At 35.1% G+C, this 18863-nt stretch overlaps 3 protein-coding genes across 4 annotated transcripts in view; all 3 read right to left on the bottom strand.

Annotated features, from left to right (window-relative positions):
* LOC112019247 (uncharacterized protein At2g24330) overlaps positions 1-2781 on the bottom strand; it is a gene marked incomplete in the record, with an annotated part of 8522 nt that extends 5741 nt beyond the window's left edge. The window contains 2 exon segments of one of the 2 annotated variants that reach the window (XM_065764813.1): positions 2078-2381; positions 2524-2781. In XM_065764813.1, coding sequence (XP_065620885.1) covers positions 2078-2356 — 279 coding nt within the window. 2 annotated transcript variants of the gene reach the window in all.
* Positions 2782-5238: 2457 nt separating this feature from the next.
* On the bottom strand, positions 5239-9509 carry LOC112019238 (pentatricopeptide repeat-containing protein At5g24830). The gene is given in 7 exon segments (XM_065764811.1): positions 5239-5586; positions 6051-6257; positions 6357-7808; positions 7810-7941; positions 8784-8972; positions 9098-9249; positions 9331-9509. Coding segments are annotated over 5 exon segments (1722 nt in total). The 5' UTR covers positions 9337-9509; the 3' UTR covers positions 5239-5586; positions 6051-6257; positions 6357-6565.
* A 912-nt stretch (positions 9510-10421) lies between these two features.
* On the bottom strand, positions 10422-17607 carry LOC112019270 (cryptochrome DASH, chloroplastic/mitochondrial). The gene is made up of 13 exons (XM_024051808.2): positions 17090-17607; positions 16222-16361; positions 15882-16097; positions 15635-15766; positions 15435-15509; positions 14752-14868; positions 14617-14663; positions 13844-13920; positions 13555-13630; positions 12964-13033; positions 12747-12870; positions 11441-11490; positions 10422-10892 (listed from the first exon to the last, which is right to left on the bottom strand). Exons 1-13 carry the CDS (start codon positions 17520-17522, stop codon positions 10692-10694), a joined length of 1758 nt encoding a protein of 585 aa, XP_023907576.2. The 5' UTR covers positions 17523-17607; the 3' UTR covers positions 10422-10691.
* Between the last annotated feature and the right edge of the window lie 1256 nt (positions 17608-18863).

Genomic DNA, 18863 nt, shown 5'->3' on the forward strand with positions numbered 1-18863 from the left:
TAAGAGTTAGGAGTAAGGTAGGAATGATTCAATTTGCAGATATTTTTTGCGAAATAGAGGGGGAAAAAATTGGGACAAACACATAATTACATATAGCCAATGTTGTTGAAGTGAATTACTTTCAATATTCAGCAAAGCTCAACTAGTTGGTACCTTTCTGGTGCTTCCAATGGGGACATCCAGGGTTCAAACCCCCCTCCACCACTGTGTAACTATTGAATTATAAAAAAATTTCTATATTTCAATGTTTTTTTATTGAAAGACTGGCTTGTCTGGTATGTTCTTAGATACCCTCACACAAACACACACACAAACTGTTAAAAGACTTTCTTTTTTTTTTTTTTTTGTTTTTGTATAGGTAATAATAATTTTATTGAAAAAATGAACATCGTGTTCATGATGATGAACACTCTGGACGTGAAGAAAATACAAAAAGCTTAGAGCTAAAGCTAACAGATTGTAGGAAAGCAGAAATTGAAATACATTGGTAAAACCCAAATACAAGCCACTGAAATAAAGCACCAAAAGAGATGTTTTAAAAGATCTAAGGATCTCTCATTATTTTCAAATATAGGTTATTACTTCTTGCCAAACTAACCACAGTAGACAAACCTGTAAAGAGACATATGTATGTATATTCTCACTTATGAACAATAGGAAATGATGACTGACCCATGATAATTGGATTAGAAAGTGGCTATTTTCAATTATGTACACAATTTTATTGTTAGGCCCTTGTCATATAACAAGTAATTTTGTCCATTGAAAGAAATTCACGTCTTTGAAGATCAAGATTCTTCATTTCTACTTCTTAAGATGCAACTAGTGGGCACATTACTTTCATGGCCAGGCTCACTCCTGATTATGCTTCTCATTCGTTGTCTTTCATGGATAGTATCACTGTATGCTGAGTTTTATTTTCTGTTTCTTTGGATGTTCTGCAGTATACCGAAATATACTACGACTCTTTTTTTTAATCTTTTAGTGAATTATTTACTTTTTTCTGATAAAAAAAATAATGCCCATTGAAGGTTTATTACAACAACATGGATAATGCAATAGCGTCTTACATAACAATACTAATCAAAAAGCGTACCTAAATTTATTATGGACTTGTTGTAATGTATGTCAATATCTTTGTTTATTCTTATACAGAAAAATCTCATTTACAGTAATGTTGCAATGATATATTCATACTTACCAAAAAAAGGTAATGGTAGATAGAATTATAAGTAATAACAAGGTGAAACTATATATATATATATATATATTTAACAACGTAAAGAACAAAAGGAAATGGAAAGTGATTGGGGATAAAATAGTAATTTTTCCTTCCCCCCATTTTGGAGAGACATTTGTGGGCCTGGGTAGAAAACACCCTCCCACCCATGCAAACTCTCCTTGATTGGAGTGTAGCTTTGTCTCATTCTTCTTGTTTTTCCCTTCTTGTTCTACTTGATCATTGTAATTTTGGTTCCTGATTTTTGCCCCACAATACATCCCCAATGTACTCGCGTTGGCTACTTTTTAATAATATTTTACATTACCTATCAAAAAAAAAAAAAAAACTCCCTACCCTTTTTCTTCCCTTCTTCTTTTCTCAAAGAATAGGTGAAAACACCCATCTCTCCTCTCTTTGCTTCCCCCCATTTTCTATCCTCCCTAAAATCCCCTAAACAAAACATATGTTTCGGTTTTACCTAAATTAGTTTCAATTTTCAGGTTATTGCCATTGGTTATGCAATTGTGACAACAAGATCAATGGATTTGGACTGGAAGATGAGAGCATTACAGATTTTGCCAATGTTTCTTTTGCCTGCTTTATCTTCTGTTTCGTATTCAGCGTTTGTTAGCTTCACAAGGATGTGTAAGTATCTCAACTTTACATCTAGCTTGTTGTCTCAAAATTTGTCTATTACAGGTCCATTGCCACAAAACTGAAACTTCAAAGCTCTTAAACAAGCCCATATTCTAATAAAAAAAAGCACAACACCAGCCAGGCATTGACTAGAAGGACACCAAATCAAAGCTACAATCAAACACAATAATAACAAAGTAAGAAACAAATAAAGAGTACCTCCAAAATGACAGAGATTACAATAAGATTCCGAGTCATCCTTCTCCAAGTATATGATCTCCGCTTCAATCTGGCAACAACAGCAGCCTCTTCCTTAGAAATGTACTGCAATCTCTTCTCGAAATCATCGCCATGTAATCTAAAGATTCCTTTCCAAACGCGAGAGAGAATTCCCAGGCGCTTCGTCTTCTTCTTGTCATTGCCGTCGGTAGCAGCAGCCGCAGCACTAGTACTAGCGTCTTTGTTCTCACCTTCTCCAATCCCTTTGTCCTCCGCCATTTTCTCCTCTCCAAATCTACAAATACTACAATAATATTAACAGAAAATATATATATATGAGACCCCTAACGTAGATATAGGCTCAAACTATAACAAAATCAAAAAAATTTGAAGAAGAAGATCATGAATCCGAAAACGAAGGAAAAGAGAATAGATCTAGAAATTACCAGAAAACTTTCAAGATAAGAAGCTTCAATCAACGAATCTCAATCTTCTTCTTTTTCTTCAGATCTCAACACACACACACAGACATAAAGAGAGAGAGAGAGAGAGAGAGAGAGAGAAGGGGTAATGATGAGAATCGGGAAATGAAGTCCGTGCGGAAAACGAAACGTAAGAAGAGTAATTATTAATATTATGCTATGAAAAAACGAAACAGCATCTACGATTAAGTCTGCGAGTGTGTGTGTGTGTGTGCGCGTGTGTGTGAGTGAGAGTTTGTGTTTGTTTCTTAAGAAAATAAAAAATGGTCTTTTCCAGAAATGTTTAGGGGGAGGGGGTTGGGGTGGGTAAGGGGTATTTGGGCTTACGCTTTCGGTTAACGCGGTGCTGCCACGCACGTACGTCGAGGAGCTTCAACAACGCTTTTCAATAAAATTATTTTCTTTTTTTTTTTGTTGACAACTTTAACTAACGATAAATACTATGAATAACAGAGAAACTTCGATTCCACTCAATTTCATTTCCCAATTCTCATGTACTCTCATTCTCCCCACTTTCCAACGCCTTCGCTTTCTTCGTTTCATTTTCCCACTTCTTCTAGAATCTTTCATTTTTATTTTTCTTTTTTTACCCAAGCTTTTATCTCGGTTCAGCGCTGACTCTCCTGATATTTTAGACAAATGGTTGCCATTAACTGGGCTGTCATTTCAACTACTGTAATTTTATTTTACCAAATAAAAAAAGTGACTAATTTATCTTTGCTAATTTTTCATAAAATGTTTCTTAATGTATGCCTTCGGACTCTTCTAAGTTTTACGAAGTGAAAAAATATTTTTTTAAAGTGGAAGATTAATGTATACCTTCCACCCTTTTAAGTTTTAAGAAATATTACCTATTTCAATATATTTTTTAATTCCACGTGAATTTCATCAAATTCAATTTGGATTACATTTTTTTTTATATTAACAAATTTTCAAGATGATTAAGATCAATATCCATCTCATATATAATTTATCCTTTTTATTAATCCCTAATTCAATCAATTTATTCAATTTTTTATTCATGGAAATAGACCCGCTTTACCATTTGCAGCACAATAGGCTAATTTAAAAAAAAAAAAAAAAAAAATTCACTTGTTTAGGTATCTTCAAAAAAAAAAAAGGTTGAACGACCTAACTAACTTCAGAGGAGTCATCTTTAATGGTTGAGAATTTAAGATCAAGTTGCATGAATCCCCTTCAAAATCAACTCTAATTTCTTGGTTTTCAAGACTGTAAGAAATAAAGGCTTCTCCCCCACACGATCCAAGGAACATCGTAATTTGACCAAGCAGGTCGGCAAGCATATAAAGGAGAGTATACAGTAAAGCGAGAGTCTACTTATTAATCAATGCATAGCTCCAAGAAAGACAGCTTTTGGTCTAATCGCTACATCAAATTTTTTTTTTTTTTTTTTACTAATGCTACATCAAAATTTATTTTAGTTACATCAGAGAAGCACTAAATATGAGCTGGAAAGTGAACACTCGGGTTCTAATCCTACTACATGACTTAATTGACAAGAAAAGAAAATAAAGAGAGTAGATCCTTAACACTTGGGTTTTTGTAGCTCATTGCATTTGCCATCGTTTAACATCATTTGTGCTCTTTCCACTGTAGAACAAAGTTTTTTTTTTTTGGATCTCCCTCTAATCTCTCAACTTTTCTCATGAACACTAATGTTAGATAATTTTATGCAAAAATATGAAGAATGACTCCTAGCAATGAATCAACATAAATTGGTAGAGGAAAAGGGCAGGATGTTGTTTTGATTACTTTGAACCAACCCTGATGCAACATTCCCGTCACCATTTTATCCTTGCAGTTAAAAATCTGCCATTGATATCCTTTTAAAACATTAAGCAGTGCTTGTGTCTCACAGTTAATTTACTTACAATCAAGAGTCAATCAAATGCTTCAATTGATGGATTTGTAATCCAGGCAAGTTTCCAGTTTATAAGCAGAACACTTCTTGAACTTTTGGAAGTAAGAGGTGAAACAGTGACCAATTATAAGTTTATAACTACTTGTCAACAATAAAACTCAAAATCCATGGGCTGCAGCCTCCTTCAATTATATTAACAGTGGCAATGGTAAATCTTTGAATATTTTGCCATCTTAGAGCATCCATGTAACAATTTTTATTTTCTTTATTATTACTTTTTTTCCCTTTTTCCCTTTCATTTTACTGCATATGAAGAAATTGAATAACAACTAATTCTAAGAAGGGTGAGCATGGGAGGGTGTCCTAAGATCACAGGAGGCTAAAATTTGTGCAAATGATGATAGGTTGCAGGACATAACTGTCAGTGGTATCCCAAGAAACAGTAATGTTCATAAGTAGCCTATAAAGCTTACATCTAATGGAAAAAGAAGAATGGGTTGAAAGGTGAAATCTTGGGTTCAACACTCACCAGGTGCATGTGTAACTTTTTTTTGTTGTTTTTTTGTTAATTCAAATGTTACAAGTGAGAGGGAGGACTTTAGTCCTAGTTCTCCTCATAAAGGAAACCAGGCAATGCCATCAAGCTACAAAGTTCTTGGCACTAGGGTGCACATGTAACTTAAAATAAAAATAAATAAATAAATAAAACATGCATGCATGCATGCACATGCAAGGGGAAAAGAAGCATTTTCCCCTTTCCCTCCTTTATGTTCAATGTTGTCAAAGAAAGAAAGAAAGAAAAAAATGAAAAATCTTATCAATATTTCCTCAAAATGATTCACTTTTCTTGTATATCTGAAATCAAGCATATCCCTTTTTTTTTTAATCCATAAAGTAAACTATCACAGCCCTTAGATTTCTAAATAAACAATTCAGTAAGAGAACAGAGTCTAAGAGGAATTTGTTACCAGTTTTAGAACCTATAACTACTGCACCATGCTACAGTAGAGAGACCATATTCTCCTACTTGTGATGAAAGGATGAAGAATTAGAGTGGTGTCTTCCAGTTGTGTGTACGGATTCAGTCCCTGTATGAAATTTTGTCACATGCCTGGTGCTGTTTCCTTTATTTCTACTTATATGTCCTGCAAAAAATAACACCAATCCAAATCTAAAATATAAATTAAAAAATATATTAAAATTTTTTTTTTTTATGCTTGAATATATGAATACACTTCATTCTTTCTAAAGCAAAAGAATAGTGGCTAATCCAGTTCTTCTATCTGTTCAATTTTTAAAGTATTTATATCATGTGCACCAATATACACAATCCACAAAATAAAGTCCCCCAAATTCAATAAAGACAATTAACAGATTTGGATTAATTTTTTTAGAGCTACAGGAAACAGAGTTATTCTTATGTTAACCTTAAATCTTCAGGGTTTTCCCGAAGCTAGCTTAAAGGCACAAAGCACCACCTATCATGTGCAATTACCAGGTCCAACCACAAGTAAAAATCTCTCTCTCTGGTGTGGGGGATAAGTCTAACTGATCCCAGCATCTAAATCATGTTATGACTAGCAGCAGCAACAATATTGAGGGTGCTTACGTGATTATGATGCTGCTGACCATCTGAACCTGTGATTTACAGTTATCTCATCCAGCAAACCTTTGCTCTCTCGAATATGACGATTACTTCACCAGTACAGTGTGTAGGCAAGATGCACTCCAGTGATCCCAATAACATCTGTGTATGAGTGGCCCTTGCATTGCATTTCCCATCTAAATCAAATAATGATGATGATAATGATCAATCCTATGAAAATAAGAAAGGGAATACATGAGTGGAGGGCTAGGTTTGAAACACCAAACCTAACATAGAAGTGGCAATCAATACAAAAATATTTCAACATACCAAAGAGAATGCATGGAACATTCAGAAAGACACATACATTCTTGAAGAGTAGATGGAAGTTGCACATTCACCACAAGCAAAAAATGGCCACCATCATATAGAATTCTCCAAGGCAGAAGCTCTGACTTCCAAGCTAAAGTTGGCCCTTATTTTCCAGGATCAACTCCACCATGCCTTTGCATAAATAAAGTCCATTAAAGATGACAATGTCATTTGTCCCTAGTTATCCACTTCTGATAGAGGTCAAATGCCATGTCAGGCTCCCTCAGTCTGCAGTACTTCTTAATAAGTATCTGAAACGGAACATGATCAATTGGTAAACCAGATCTTTGTATCTTCGCAAAAATCTCTAAAGCTTCCTTCATGTTGCCTCTAATACAGTGACCTCTAATGAGTTCAGTGTAAGTTATTATATCAGGATCATATCCCCTTCTCAGCATTTCATCATTTAATTGAAGTGCTATACGGATGTGCCCTACGTTACAAGCTGCGCCTATCAATAAATTATAAGTAACAACATCAGGATAAAGGCCAGACAGAAGCATCTCCTTCTTAAGAGAATAAGCATCAGCAATGTTCCCTCCTTTTACTTGTGCATGAATCAGTGCATTATAGGTAAACACATTTGGCTGAACACCAAAAGCCAACATTTTATCTCTGATGGAGAATGCACTACCAAGATCTCCACATCTTCCATAACAATCAATTATTAGGTTCCATATGTGAGGCTCGGGCACTATTGAATGTTCTAGCATAAAAAGAAGATACTCATGAGCTCTGACGGCATTTCCATAAACACATAAGCCTTGAATAATAATTTTGTATGAAATGGGATCAGGATTAACTCCCAAGCTTGACATAACACCATAGATATAAGAAGCCTCATCAAATTCTTGAACTTTGCAAAGAGCAGATATAAGAGTATTATAAGTAAAAACATCAGGAAGTACACCTCTTTTAAGCATATCACATAAATACCTATATGCAAGGCTCATGTGCCGACTCAAACAAAATCCATGGATAAGGACATTATATGCAACAACATCAATTCGGGTATTATTTTGGATCATCTCATCCCAAAGACTAAGAGCCTGAGCCATATCTCCACTCTTAAAGTAACCATCCATAAGTATGGTTGAGGTAATTAAATCTGATGTTCTGTTGTCATTATCTTCCTCTAATATCTCTCCAAGAAGCTTCCCAGCCTCCTCCAAAAGACCTCTCTTGCACAATGCATGTACAAGTATGTTACACGTAACTCTATTTGGCATAATACCACAATTAGCCATAGTAGAGAAAAGATAGAGAGCTCTATCTACATTATTCATGAGGCAATAACCCTTGATGAAAGTGTTGAATGTGGCACAATTGGGAGTGGGGCCCATTTCTACCATCTCCCTAATAAGCCAATCTGCCTTCTCCAAGTCACCAGTTTTACACAGGCCATTTATTTTTTCTTCGAAGCCATAGAGCCACACCCACCTTACCCTCCAAACACAAATACCTAATTATTTGTGCATGTTCAGCATAATTTACTTCCAAAGCACACCCTTGGACGCCAATCTCTGCCAGAGCTATGCTTTCCCTGCATAATTTAAGGTAAAAACAGAAGACATGCTATAAACTCTAGAATCATATAACAAATAATAAGAATATTGTCAGACATATTCCAGCATAACTAATCAAAAGCTCTTGTATGACTGAACTCATTCGCCAGACTTGACAAACATTCCTCAACAATATTTAATATCCATTGTCACAAAAGGGAGTCAAAAACCAACGAGCAATTGCATCTTACAAACCTTTTTTTTATAGGCATCTTATTCATACACACATTTAGTTGTACATGTCAAATATTTTCAATTTTTTATGCCAAAAGCCTTGTGGGTCAGTGGCATTCCTGCATTCTTCCCACAGGTAAAACCAGGGTTTGAATCCTCCTCCCTCATTTGTTCTAAGCAAAAATATATCGATAAACAAGTTAAAAATTATATTAAAAAAAAAAAAAAAATCTTCGGTTGCCAACAGTGACAAGTAGAATATATTTAAGTCAGTCATTCAATAGGACCGTTCAATTCTTGAAAACCCGAACTTGGCAAAACAAATACATCAATATTAAGGCAAATAATATTAAACAAAGGAATATTCTTTCTTTCTTTTACTATCGAAAAACCAAAAATTTTCACTATCAATTGCTGAAATTCCTCCGGTCATATGGCCATCCATTAAAAGCAAAAATCCAGCTATCAATACTCATTCCCAAGTAACATTATCCATCATCATATAATGATAATTTCAAGTCCCTATGTTTTTCTCCTAGTAAAAGTTACAGCCCTTGCAATAGTCTATTCACAAACTTTTATTCAAAAAACTGAGAGAGACAAATATGAACCTTTAGCATTGTACCCAAAACATCAAAAGACTGACCTCATCAATTTCAAACGTTCCAAACTGTCCTTTAGCATTGTATCCAACACATTGAAAACTGCATATGGATCCCCTTTATCATCTTTCTTCTTCGATAACCAGTCTCGAGCTCTCAATTCGCAACGCTCACCAATGGTTGCCATCAGATCCTCAAAAGACGAAGGCATTATATCCTCATTCCCACAACTCCTTCACAAATTAATGTTAAGAAAATCAAATAAAAACAAAAACAAAAACAAATTATACACTCACAAATTCACCCAAAGTGAAAAAGAGTGTGAAGGAGGAGTAGAGAAAGAGTTAGTAAAAGTTACTTGGCGTTTGAATCGAAGTTGGTGTTGAAGCAGAAAAGATTGGCGAAGAGGTGAGAAATGTCGTGCTTGATGGAGTCTAGGGCTCGATTCAAGTATCGTAGAACAACAATGTGGGACGCCGAAGACGACGATTCTCCACACCCAATTAGTAGCTGAAAGAGAGATAGAGACCACATTTCAATCAATCAGAGAGAGCCAAAATACAAATCGAAATACAAGAAATTTAAACTCACAGCCATTTGTTGTGCGCTCTCTCTCTGACTATTAGGGTGTGATTTGGTGGTAGGTGCCGGCTGCTGCTGCTTCTTTGGTTAGTCAATCCAGGCTTCACGGCTGTGTCGCGAGGCGATACACCCTGCGAGATTCTTTACATCTTCATTTTTGTGTTTCCCACATATGTTTTTTCTCTTTCTTTTTTTTTGGGTAATAGAAGCGCCTGGGCCAGACTGTTAATTAACAATTTGTTTTCGGCTATGGGGCTGTAGGCCTGTAGCCTAATCCAATTTCTATTTCTGGGTTGTTTAAGGGTTTTTAGGTTTTTACGAGATAAAGAGTCCCAACCCAAACCATATAACTACCCAACATAACATAACCCAAATCTAGCTTAGACTTTAGAGGTCCAAAGTGGAAATCTAGCTAGACATTTGGATTTATTTTGATTCAGAAAAAATTTGGATTTATTTCGGTCCACTTCGGTCTATTTAAGTCCATTTGGCTCATTCGATCCAATTCGGTCCACTACCATCCACTTTAGTCCACTCAGTCCAATTTAGCCCTCTTTGATCCAATTCAGTCCAATACAACCCACTTCCACCCAATTCAGTCCACTTGCGTCCATTTGATCCACTTAGGTCTAATTCAGTCCATTTCATTACACTTACAAAAGAATAAAAATTCGCCTTGGTTTCATTAAGAAAATTTGTAGTGCTTTCACTTTTGGAAGAAATTCTTAGTTTCTTATCGGGCCACAAGCCTTTTTAAAAAAAAATATATATTTTTTAAATCTTAAAGCTCAAACCTTTTCTCCCCATCACAACACCAAGCCCTTTTTTTTTTCTCTAGGAAAATATGATATTATTATTATTAAAAAGATTGGCATAAGATGCTCAAAGTGCTCAGGTACAGTAGCAGCTGCTGATCAACATAATGACTACAATGGCTACCATATATGTGGAAGGAAGCCAAGGTTGTGGCCATTGGTAATGGTTATATAACTTACATTGAATTGAGGGAGTGTTTCACAAGTGTTATACATATAATTATTCTTTAAGGAAACAAACCAGCTTTATTAGTTGTAAGATGTACTGCTCAATATCAATAGAGGTAGAGAAAATCCAGCAAAATGTCCTCTGAACCCTTACTTGAACTACAAAACCTTTGTATTCAATGCAACAACCTCACTTATTTGCATCTATATGAATTCGAAAGCTTGCAAATGAAATATGACGTCTACGTTCCTACGTTGTCGAAGTTATAAGATATTAAACAGCATTGAGGAAAAACAGCTTACTGAAAAAAATTCCTCATCACTCATACATTAGATGCAGGACCTGCTGTATCTTTGTCTTTTTCAAGTTTTATCTATCATGCCTCTTTATTTTCTCCCTCTAAAATTGGTTCGTCTTGCAGCCAAAGCCATATCCTGACTACTGTGTTTACTGACAGTCCTGAACTTGAGTGGTACAACTTGCTCAATATATGACTTCCCAGGAAAGTTCCTTTCATCTTTTGGAAGTGCTCGTAACTGTGGTAACCAGTACGCCACATACTCACCTTCAGGATCATACGTCTGTGCCTGCAATTTTAGTATCTTAGGTATAGGTTACGTGTCTATGCAAAAGTATGTGTCATTGTACATGACGAGATTTTAAAAGCTCCTATATCCTCTGGGCCCCGATACACTCACACTTTTATATTTATAAAATAGTATTAGACTTCTCTATCAATTCAAATTTTATAACCTACATTTCTGTATAACTAAAGCATGTTCAGCATTACATCTTTTATATAGAAATCATAAAGGAGTTGGACGGTGCAGCTAATTTGGGTTGACTAATTGCGACTCAGGTATAAAGTAGCATATTTCCACTTACCATTTAACATAAACAAGAATATCATAACTATAGAAAAAGCTGTACTATATTCAGAAATTTAAGCGCAATATGTTTTAGTTTATTCCTGCTTTCTAATACCAAGGGCAGAAAACAGACTTACCTCTTCCCAACCTGATCCATAAATGAATCTGATTTCAGAATAATAATATAAGAGCATCTGAACAGTGTTTATTTATTGATTGTCTACCACCTCCCAGAAAGAAAAGAGAAATTGTACGAAAGCACTTACTTGCTTTGGGATGCTAAAGTAACGATCTTCTCTAGGGTCATTCCCAACTCCTAAACAAGAAGAACAAAGAATGACATGTTTATCAAAGGATCTCATTAACTGCAAAGTTTAAAGGAGTAGCACATCTGGCAGTTGCATTTCAAGAATATAACAATGTTCAATAGTTTTTTTTGGGGGGTCATGGATAAAATTTAGCTCTTAATGGTCAAGTCAAGTGGTTATCCAATCAAATCAATAATATTTTGATACACATACTAAACACCCCCCCCCCCCCCTCCCCCCCCCGCGGCCGACCCTCATTAGTATCCTGTTTTTCCTTTTGCATCCTCCATACACCACTTGTTTTGATATAATTACAGGATATCAAACCTTCTCGCTATTAATAAAGGACAAGATTGTAAGGGACAACTTATACAAATGAAGAGATATCTTCTTTACTTCAGAAATATTTTGAAATTCAGATATGACGTGAACAATTACAAAGGTTGTTCAATGCTCTCCAGTTTTTCATTGTTTTCTTGTGTCTCCTATAAAATACAGAAAGTAGGTGCCAGTGCTATATTACTATTATGTAAAGATCACCATGGATTGACATGAAAGTCAAACAAATATTCCTGTGTGTGTGTGTCCCCTCAGCCAAAATTTTTGCCACTTGTAAGTTCATTTTTTTTACCTTAATAAATACCCCAAACCACAGGAAAGATGGACTGGACCACATTTATAATGAAAAGAAGGAATTAACTACAATCTATGGGGCATTTCTATGTGCACACTAGTCATCAAAAAAATTTACAATCAACACTCTTAATCAAAATTAATTTCCAATGTCCACTCCAAGGTCTAAATTAATAGCTCAGTGTGTAGCCTATCTGCCCCAAATTATGAGGTTATTTGCAATGTGTACCCTAAATTACAAAAATTCTATATTTTACCCTTAATTTGGATGTTGAGGAACACTGCAAATTAATCACAAAGTAAGGTGTTAATTGTAACATTTTAAAATGTAAAGTGCACATTACAAACACCTCTGGGAAAATAATTAGACTTATCTCATGTCATGACTATCCTGTTGCCTGTTATGTCCTAGGGTGCTACCAAGATGGTCATACAGTTCGTATACAACTGACACTGATATACTTAGCTAAATCAAATAATGTAAACTGTTTTCCCAGTTTATGAAGCAACGACTTTGGAACAACAACCTATAATATGCCAAAATACAGTCTGGCCTACACAGGGAAATGCTCAAATACACACACTTTTATGCATAAGTGCCAATGGGAAGATACATGAAGATGAGAATCACCTGCTCCATATGTCCAATTTCCATAATTGGAACATGGATCATAATCCAAAAGGCATGTCTCAAACCATTCAGCTCCCAAACGCCAGTCAATACCCATATCTCGAACAAGAAAGGAACATACTATCTGGAGAAATAAAATTGATGATTGGTGATTTGGTAGACCATATCAATTTATTGAGATTCAAAGAAGCAGTCTCAAGTCAGTCTTGAAATTTACCTGCCGTCCTCGGTTTGACATGAACCCAGTGGTTGATAGTTCTTTCATGTTTGCATCTATGAGGGGGTACCTGGAAGTTCACCAACCTTAATTATGTCAATCATGGAGAAATAAAATTTTAATGGGTTTCCAAAAACCTAATACTCAATATTTGACTACATTTTGGTTTTCCAGGGCATAAGATCACCCTGTTTCATGTACCGTGAAACAGAAGAAAGAAAAGAAAAAGGTTGATAAAAGGAAAAAGAGGTGAGTAGTGAGTACAGTAACATTAAGATAACAGATAACCAAAATAGTACATATATATCAAGCAAAAAAGAAAAAAAAAAAAATAGAAGAGAAGTTCCATATGAGAAGGAATAAAATCATTAACACAAAGACTATGATTGTTAGAGATTTCCTTCATAGATAAGGGAGTGTCAATAAAATGTTACTTTCAGAAAATGAACAAAAAAGAAGCAGGATCAGTACTAATGCAGCGGATATCAAAATAATACTCTTTCCATTTCCATGTGGCCATGCACATATAAAAGTACATGCTGAAATGAAAAGAAGATAGTAACACAGACATTAGTGGAAGCAACAATGTACCCTGTACGTCCATCTCTCCAGTACTCAAACATATTCTTGTCTTGGCTCCATCTGTGCTCCACTTTTCTTGGACCACCTTAAAATAAAATTAAAAAAAAAAAAAAATCAAATGACTATATTCAAGAAACATTTAACCTGAAATTTTCAATATGATACTTACATTGATGTATAAAAGTTTCTAACACACACACTATATTATCCAACAACATTGCATTCATTAGAACAAGGTCCAAATTTTCATGATCTGAACTGATTAATACTAGATGTATAAGATGGTTCTAATCTTTACCTAAATGGAAAAGGGAATTCCCATATTTGACTGATAGAAACCTGAAGTAATCCCTCCATATCAATTCGAACAAAACCCTGTTGAGTTGAACATAGATTCAGGAGAGGAAAAGGAAAATAAAAATATCTGAAAAAGTTTAACCCAGCTGAAGATTGGTTTATAATCAGAATTTCCAGCAATCCTGATTTCCCATCAGTTCAATTTTGCAATTCCATAGTTAAGTTAACAAATTATCCTGAACTGTTAGCTGAATAGCCTCTCAGCCTGCATGTGAACCTGGCATGTGGTAAGAGGCTTTTCCTTTATTTCTTTCTCTTTTTTTTCTTTTTTTTGAAGAAAAAGAAATGGAGAGAGAGGGAGAGAGACAAATATGCTGAAAACAAAACTTCAGAACTAAGAAAGTAGAGAGAAAATGGTCAAGGCTGGTTAAGAAAAGATGTCATATGATGATATCTTCTGATGTCATCTCATTGCTAAATTATATATTTGTACTTTTTATTAAACAATAATAATAAAGGAAAGGGGCGTGTAGGAATTTTGGGACAGAAGTTGGTCATGGAAACTATCATGGGGTTTACTTAATGATAAAACACCCACTCACATGCACATTGATTGAAATCAGTCACCACAAACTGGAGGAAAGCACCTGAATATTATTCACCTAAATTGGCTTTAACCACTTACAACTTAAGAAATTATGAATTCAATAGACATATGTAATTGGGACTGAATTGAAATGTTATCAATAAGTTTATCATGAGAGAGAACCATACCAGTATGTGGAATTATTTGCCTCCCGTTCCTTTTCATACCTCTTCACCTATAAAAGTAAAAACTAGTCCCATTCTTCAAATTGTTGTATATCTATTCTGTGGAGTGCAAAAGCAAAAATGAATGAAATTTTCAACCTCTTCATGTATGAAGCGAGGAGAGAGGCTTCCTGAAGCAAGCCACGGAGAGAATTTTGTTGAATAATCTGGTCCTAACATCCCATTTCTGGTCTCTTTGTAGATCCTTAGCAAGTTCTACATATACAAGAAAATACGAATAATTTAGAAATCCACATAATTGGTATTATTAGTGTTTGAGCAGCTATATCAAAAATTAAATTATTGTAACTGGTTTATTGTTTGATTTTGAAATGATCATATTGGCCTATCTTTCATCCCATCCCATGGAATTTTAAATGCCGCCCTTCATAAATGTTTAGTATCTGATGCACAAATCCACAATTAGGACTGAGGTTACAGAAGAAATTTGGACTCATCAGTCATCAATCAAACAGATGAGATGAAATCATGAAATCTATTTTCACAGTTCATGAATCGCACTAATCTCAATTTTTATTATGATAGTTATTGTCCTCAAAATTCTACATTCATAGAAGACTATTGGAATCTTTTTATTTTTATAATAACTATTGGAATCTAAAACCAGCAACTCTAATGCCACCATACTTTAAGATTTTAATTTTCATTTCTGCAGCAATGTATTTAAGATGTTAAATTTCCATGCTTGTTGCAATTTATTGTTGGCAATCTTGCTTTCAAAACAAGCATTAACAGAAACATGATGAGAGATTTTCCCCTGCCTTCTTCCAAAAGTACTCATTCACCCTGCCCAGTGCTGCACTTTCACCCCCAACAAACTTCATTCCTTTGCTAACCTGTATTAAAAAGAAAAAATATGGACTACATTATATTATGATGGAGGAGTGTATCTCAAAATTTTTATTAGAGTGAAACGCAATTTATATCTGTGAAGCACAGATGCATGTATTAAAAATCCTACATTTTGCGATTGTGAGTAGGCTCCAAGCTGATCCATCGAAGGAACACATCCCCAATCATCAATGCTTGGTGGTGGCCCAAGACATGTTGGAGTTCTAATGCAGCTCCGGATATTGCATTTGGCTTCAACAGACTGCAAGTTTTACTTTGTAAACAACACTGCTACCACATAAAATAGCTTTCCTACTTATCCATGACAAACTATAATGAACTCAAAACTAATGGAAAAGAATTATCAATCATCATGCCTTGCGAAACTGAGTATACACATCCGGTAAACTGCCGGTATCAAATGGGAGGTCATCAATGTGGTACATAGTGGTACCCCAAATAAGCTGTAACTTAGGGTTGTTAGTATTACTTCTTGACTCCGAAGATGATTGTAGCGCCACTTGTTGCAGACCTTTGCTGACCAATCTTTCGACATTCAACTCCTCACTGCAAGTTTCTTTTTGGGCATATACCTGGCTAGAATAAATCAGACTATAAACACCCACACTCCCATTTACTTCAATAACTCGGAACAGTCATAACTAATCCATTCTCTCTGCTAAAAGAAATTCAAAATAAATGTGGGAATCACTTAACTGTGTGGGCTCCAAAAGCTTTTGCAAGAGAAGGGAGAATTTCCTCGGGCTTCCCATGTCGAATAAGCAAATTTAGGCCGTACTTTATCAAATTCTTTTTCAGGTCAGCCAAGCATTCAATAAGAAACTGCGCTCTTAAGGCTGCCAAGCAATCACTCCAATTTAATTTTTAAACTTATATATTCTATTATACTAAAACAAGTCAAAGAAATTCACAAAGGTGCACAGAAGATCCTCAAAAATTCTTAGGTAACTCCACTATGGAGTTCTTAAAATCATTTCCATTCATTTTGAAAGAAGTGGATTAGATTTTACTACATTATCAATAATTTAAATAAATACCAAAATAGTAGTCATTTAAAAAAAAAAAATTGTTACGTGTTAAAATTCGATTCACTCATTTCAAAATGGATGAATAGGATTTTGGGAATTAGATATAAATGTAATCATGTAAATGAACCGAGCCGATTATTAAAAATTTAAGCTTGTTCATTTAACTTTATTTCAAACACGAGCTTATCACCAAGATTACATGTTCAAGCTTGGTTTTTTTTTCTTGTCAAACAAGCTTAAGCTTGTTCAAGAGATACTTGATCAACTTATTTTGTCACCATGACTAAAAAATTTGTTTACAACTTCACAAATTTAAGAATTTTTACCACAAATTGACTGTCAATAAACTGCAAATAAAATAATTTGATATCTCATGAACATAAGTATATTTTTAGAAAAGTGTACGTATAAAAATATAATATTATATACTTATCTTTCACTAAACAGGGGAACATAAACAAACAAGCTTTTTTCCGATCCGAGCTTTCAGCTTGATTAAGAACTATAGAAAGATCTTTAATCAGATATAATATTACCTCCAGTTTTAGGGAATCCGAAGTGATAGGTGGTGCTGAAAAGGCGAGGATCGACGCAATAGACGGGCAAAACCGAATCGGAGGAAAGCCAGGCCTTATACAAAGCTTCGTTGTCCAAGATTCTGAGATCATTTCTGAACCAAAGAATGGCAGTCCCTCGGCCTGTCCTGGAAGCCGAAGAGGATGAAGAAGAGTACCTTCGAAAGGTTTGATCGGCAATGCGGTGCGTTTCGTCGGAGTCTAGTTCCGGAACCTGGTGGATTGATGTTGTTGAAGAGGAAGAAGAAGAAGATGATGAAGCTGAAGGTTTTGCGATGGAATTCATGGTGTGAAAGTGAAAGTGGAAGAGAGTTGAGTTTGTGAATGTTGAATTTGATGGGATTATGAGCTTTTTCAGGGGAAGAGTTGGGACTGAGTAACGGAGAACAGTCATAGTGCCATATATGCAGTTTGGATTTTGGAGACAGACAGAGAGAGAATTAGTTTTTTTTTTTTTTTTTTTAGAGAGAGTGAGTTAGTTAGTCTAAGCAATTGAGAAAGTGACACGTTGGCGTGGGAGTTTTGTATGACGTGGCTTTATGGCAGCCAATGGACGAGTTTGTTTTGATTCATTCTGGTTTTCAGTTTCTTTTTACGAAACCGAGCCGCTACAGTAGACGACTGTCGTTTTGGAATTATTAGACGGCTCTCTCGTGTCGTTTATACGGCTCTCTCGTGTGGAGTAAACGACGGCCTTATTATGTAGTAGTGTAAAACGGTTAGTTGCATAAAGTACAGTGATTGTTGGTATTTACAAATCCGCAACAAGTATTGAACAAGGAAATTTTGCATGACTTATTAATGATCTAATAACTTATATCTATATCTATACTCTACCACATAGAGTTCCTAGGGTACTCTACCGCATAGAGTTCTTTTAATCTTAACCTCTAATTTAAAAATCAATGGTTTATATTTCACCATGTCATCAACTATTAAAATGGATATGTCACATTTTAAATTTATTTTTAGTTTTAAAAACTGAAATCTGAATCCAATCTTATTGTCGTGCCCACACCACCGGCAGCAAACTTGTCTCCGACGAGATCTCTACACCAGAATGAATAGAGAACTTGGCAGTCGGTACAGAGGTATTTTGCTGGAGTGGGGCGATTGGAGGAGCTGTATGGGTTGGGTCGCCAAGAGCTTGAGTGGCAAGGTGAAAAGGCTGCATTTTCAAATCTGGGTTATAGACAGAAGCACGAACCTTTTGTTACAAAGAAAGTCATCTCTCTATTTTAGAAGTATGGACTCTACTTACCAAATAAAATGATATAATAATGAATTCAATTGGGTATAGAAATTAACTTAGAAAAAAATTGGTACAAAAATTGTCCCAAGCCATTACGCATAAAGAGCAAGTATGCTAGTAGTTGAAAAATGCGACAACTACTAGTAGAAACATAATTGCACAGTCGTATGTTAACAATGGTTCTACAAATCAATTGTTATTTTTTTTTTGTCGTTGAAAATTGCTGCCAAGTTCTCTATTCATTTCAGCATTAAGATCTCGCCGGAGACCAATTTTGGTGCATTTGGGTGTTGATACGATAGTAAGATTGGGGTTCAGATTTGAGTTTTTAAATTTTTTAAAACTAAAAATTAATTCAAAATGTGACATGTCCATTTTAATAGCTGATGTGGCATCTATTTTTAAGGTTTTATTCAAGAATACATGGTGTAATATAAACCATTGGTTTTGAAATGAGAGGTCAAAAAAAAAAACTCTATGTGA

The sequence above is a fragment of the Quercus suber genome, unplaced genomic scaffold (assembly GCF_002906115.3).
Source record: "Quercus suber isolate HL8 unplaced genomic scaffold, Cork oak 2.0 scaffold_585, whole genome shotgun sequence".
Lineage (NCBI taxonomy): Eukaryota > Viridiplantae > Streptophyta > Magnoliopsida > Fagales > Fagaceae > Quercus > Quercus suber.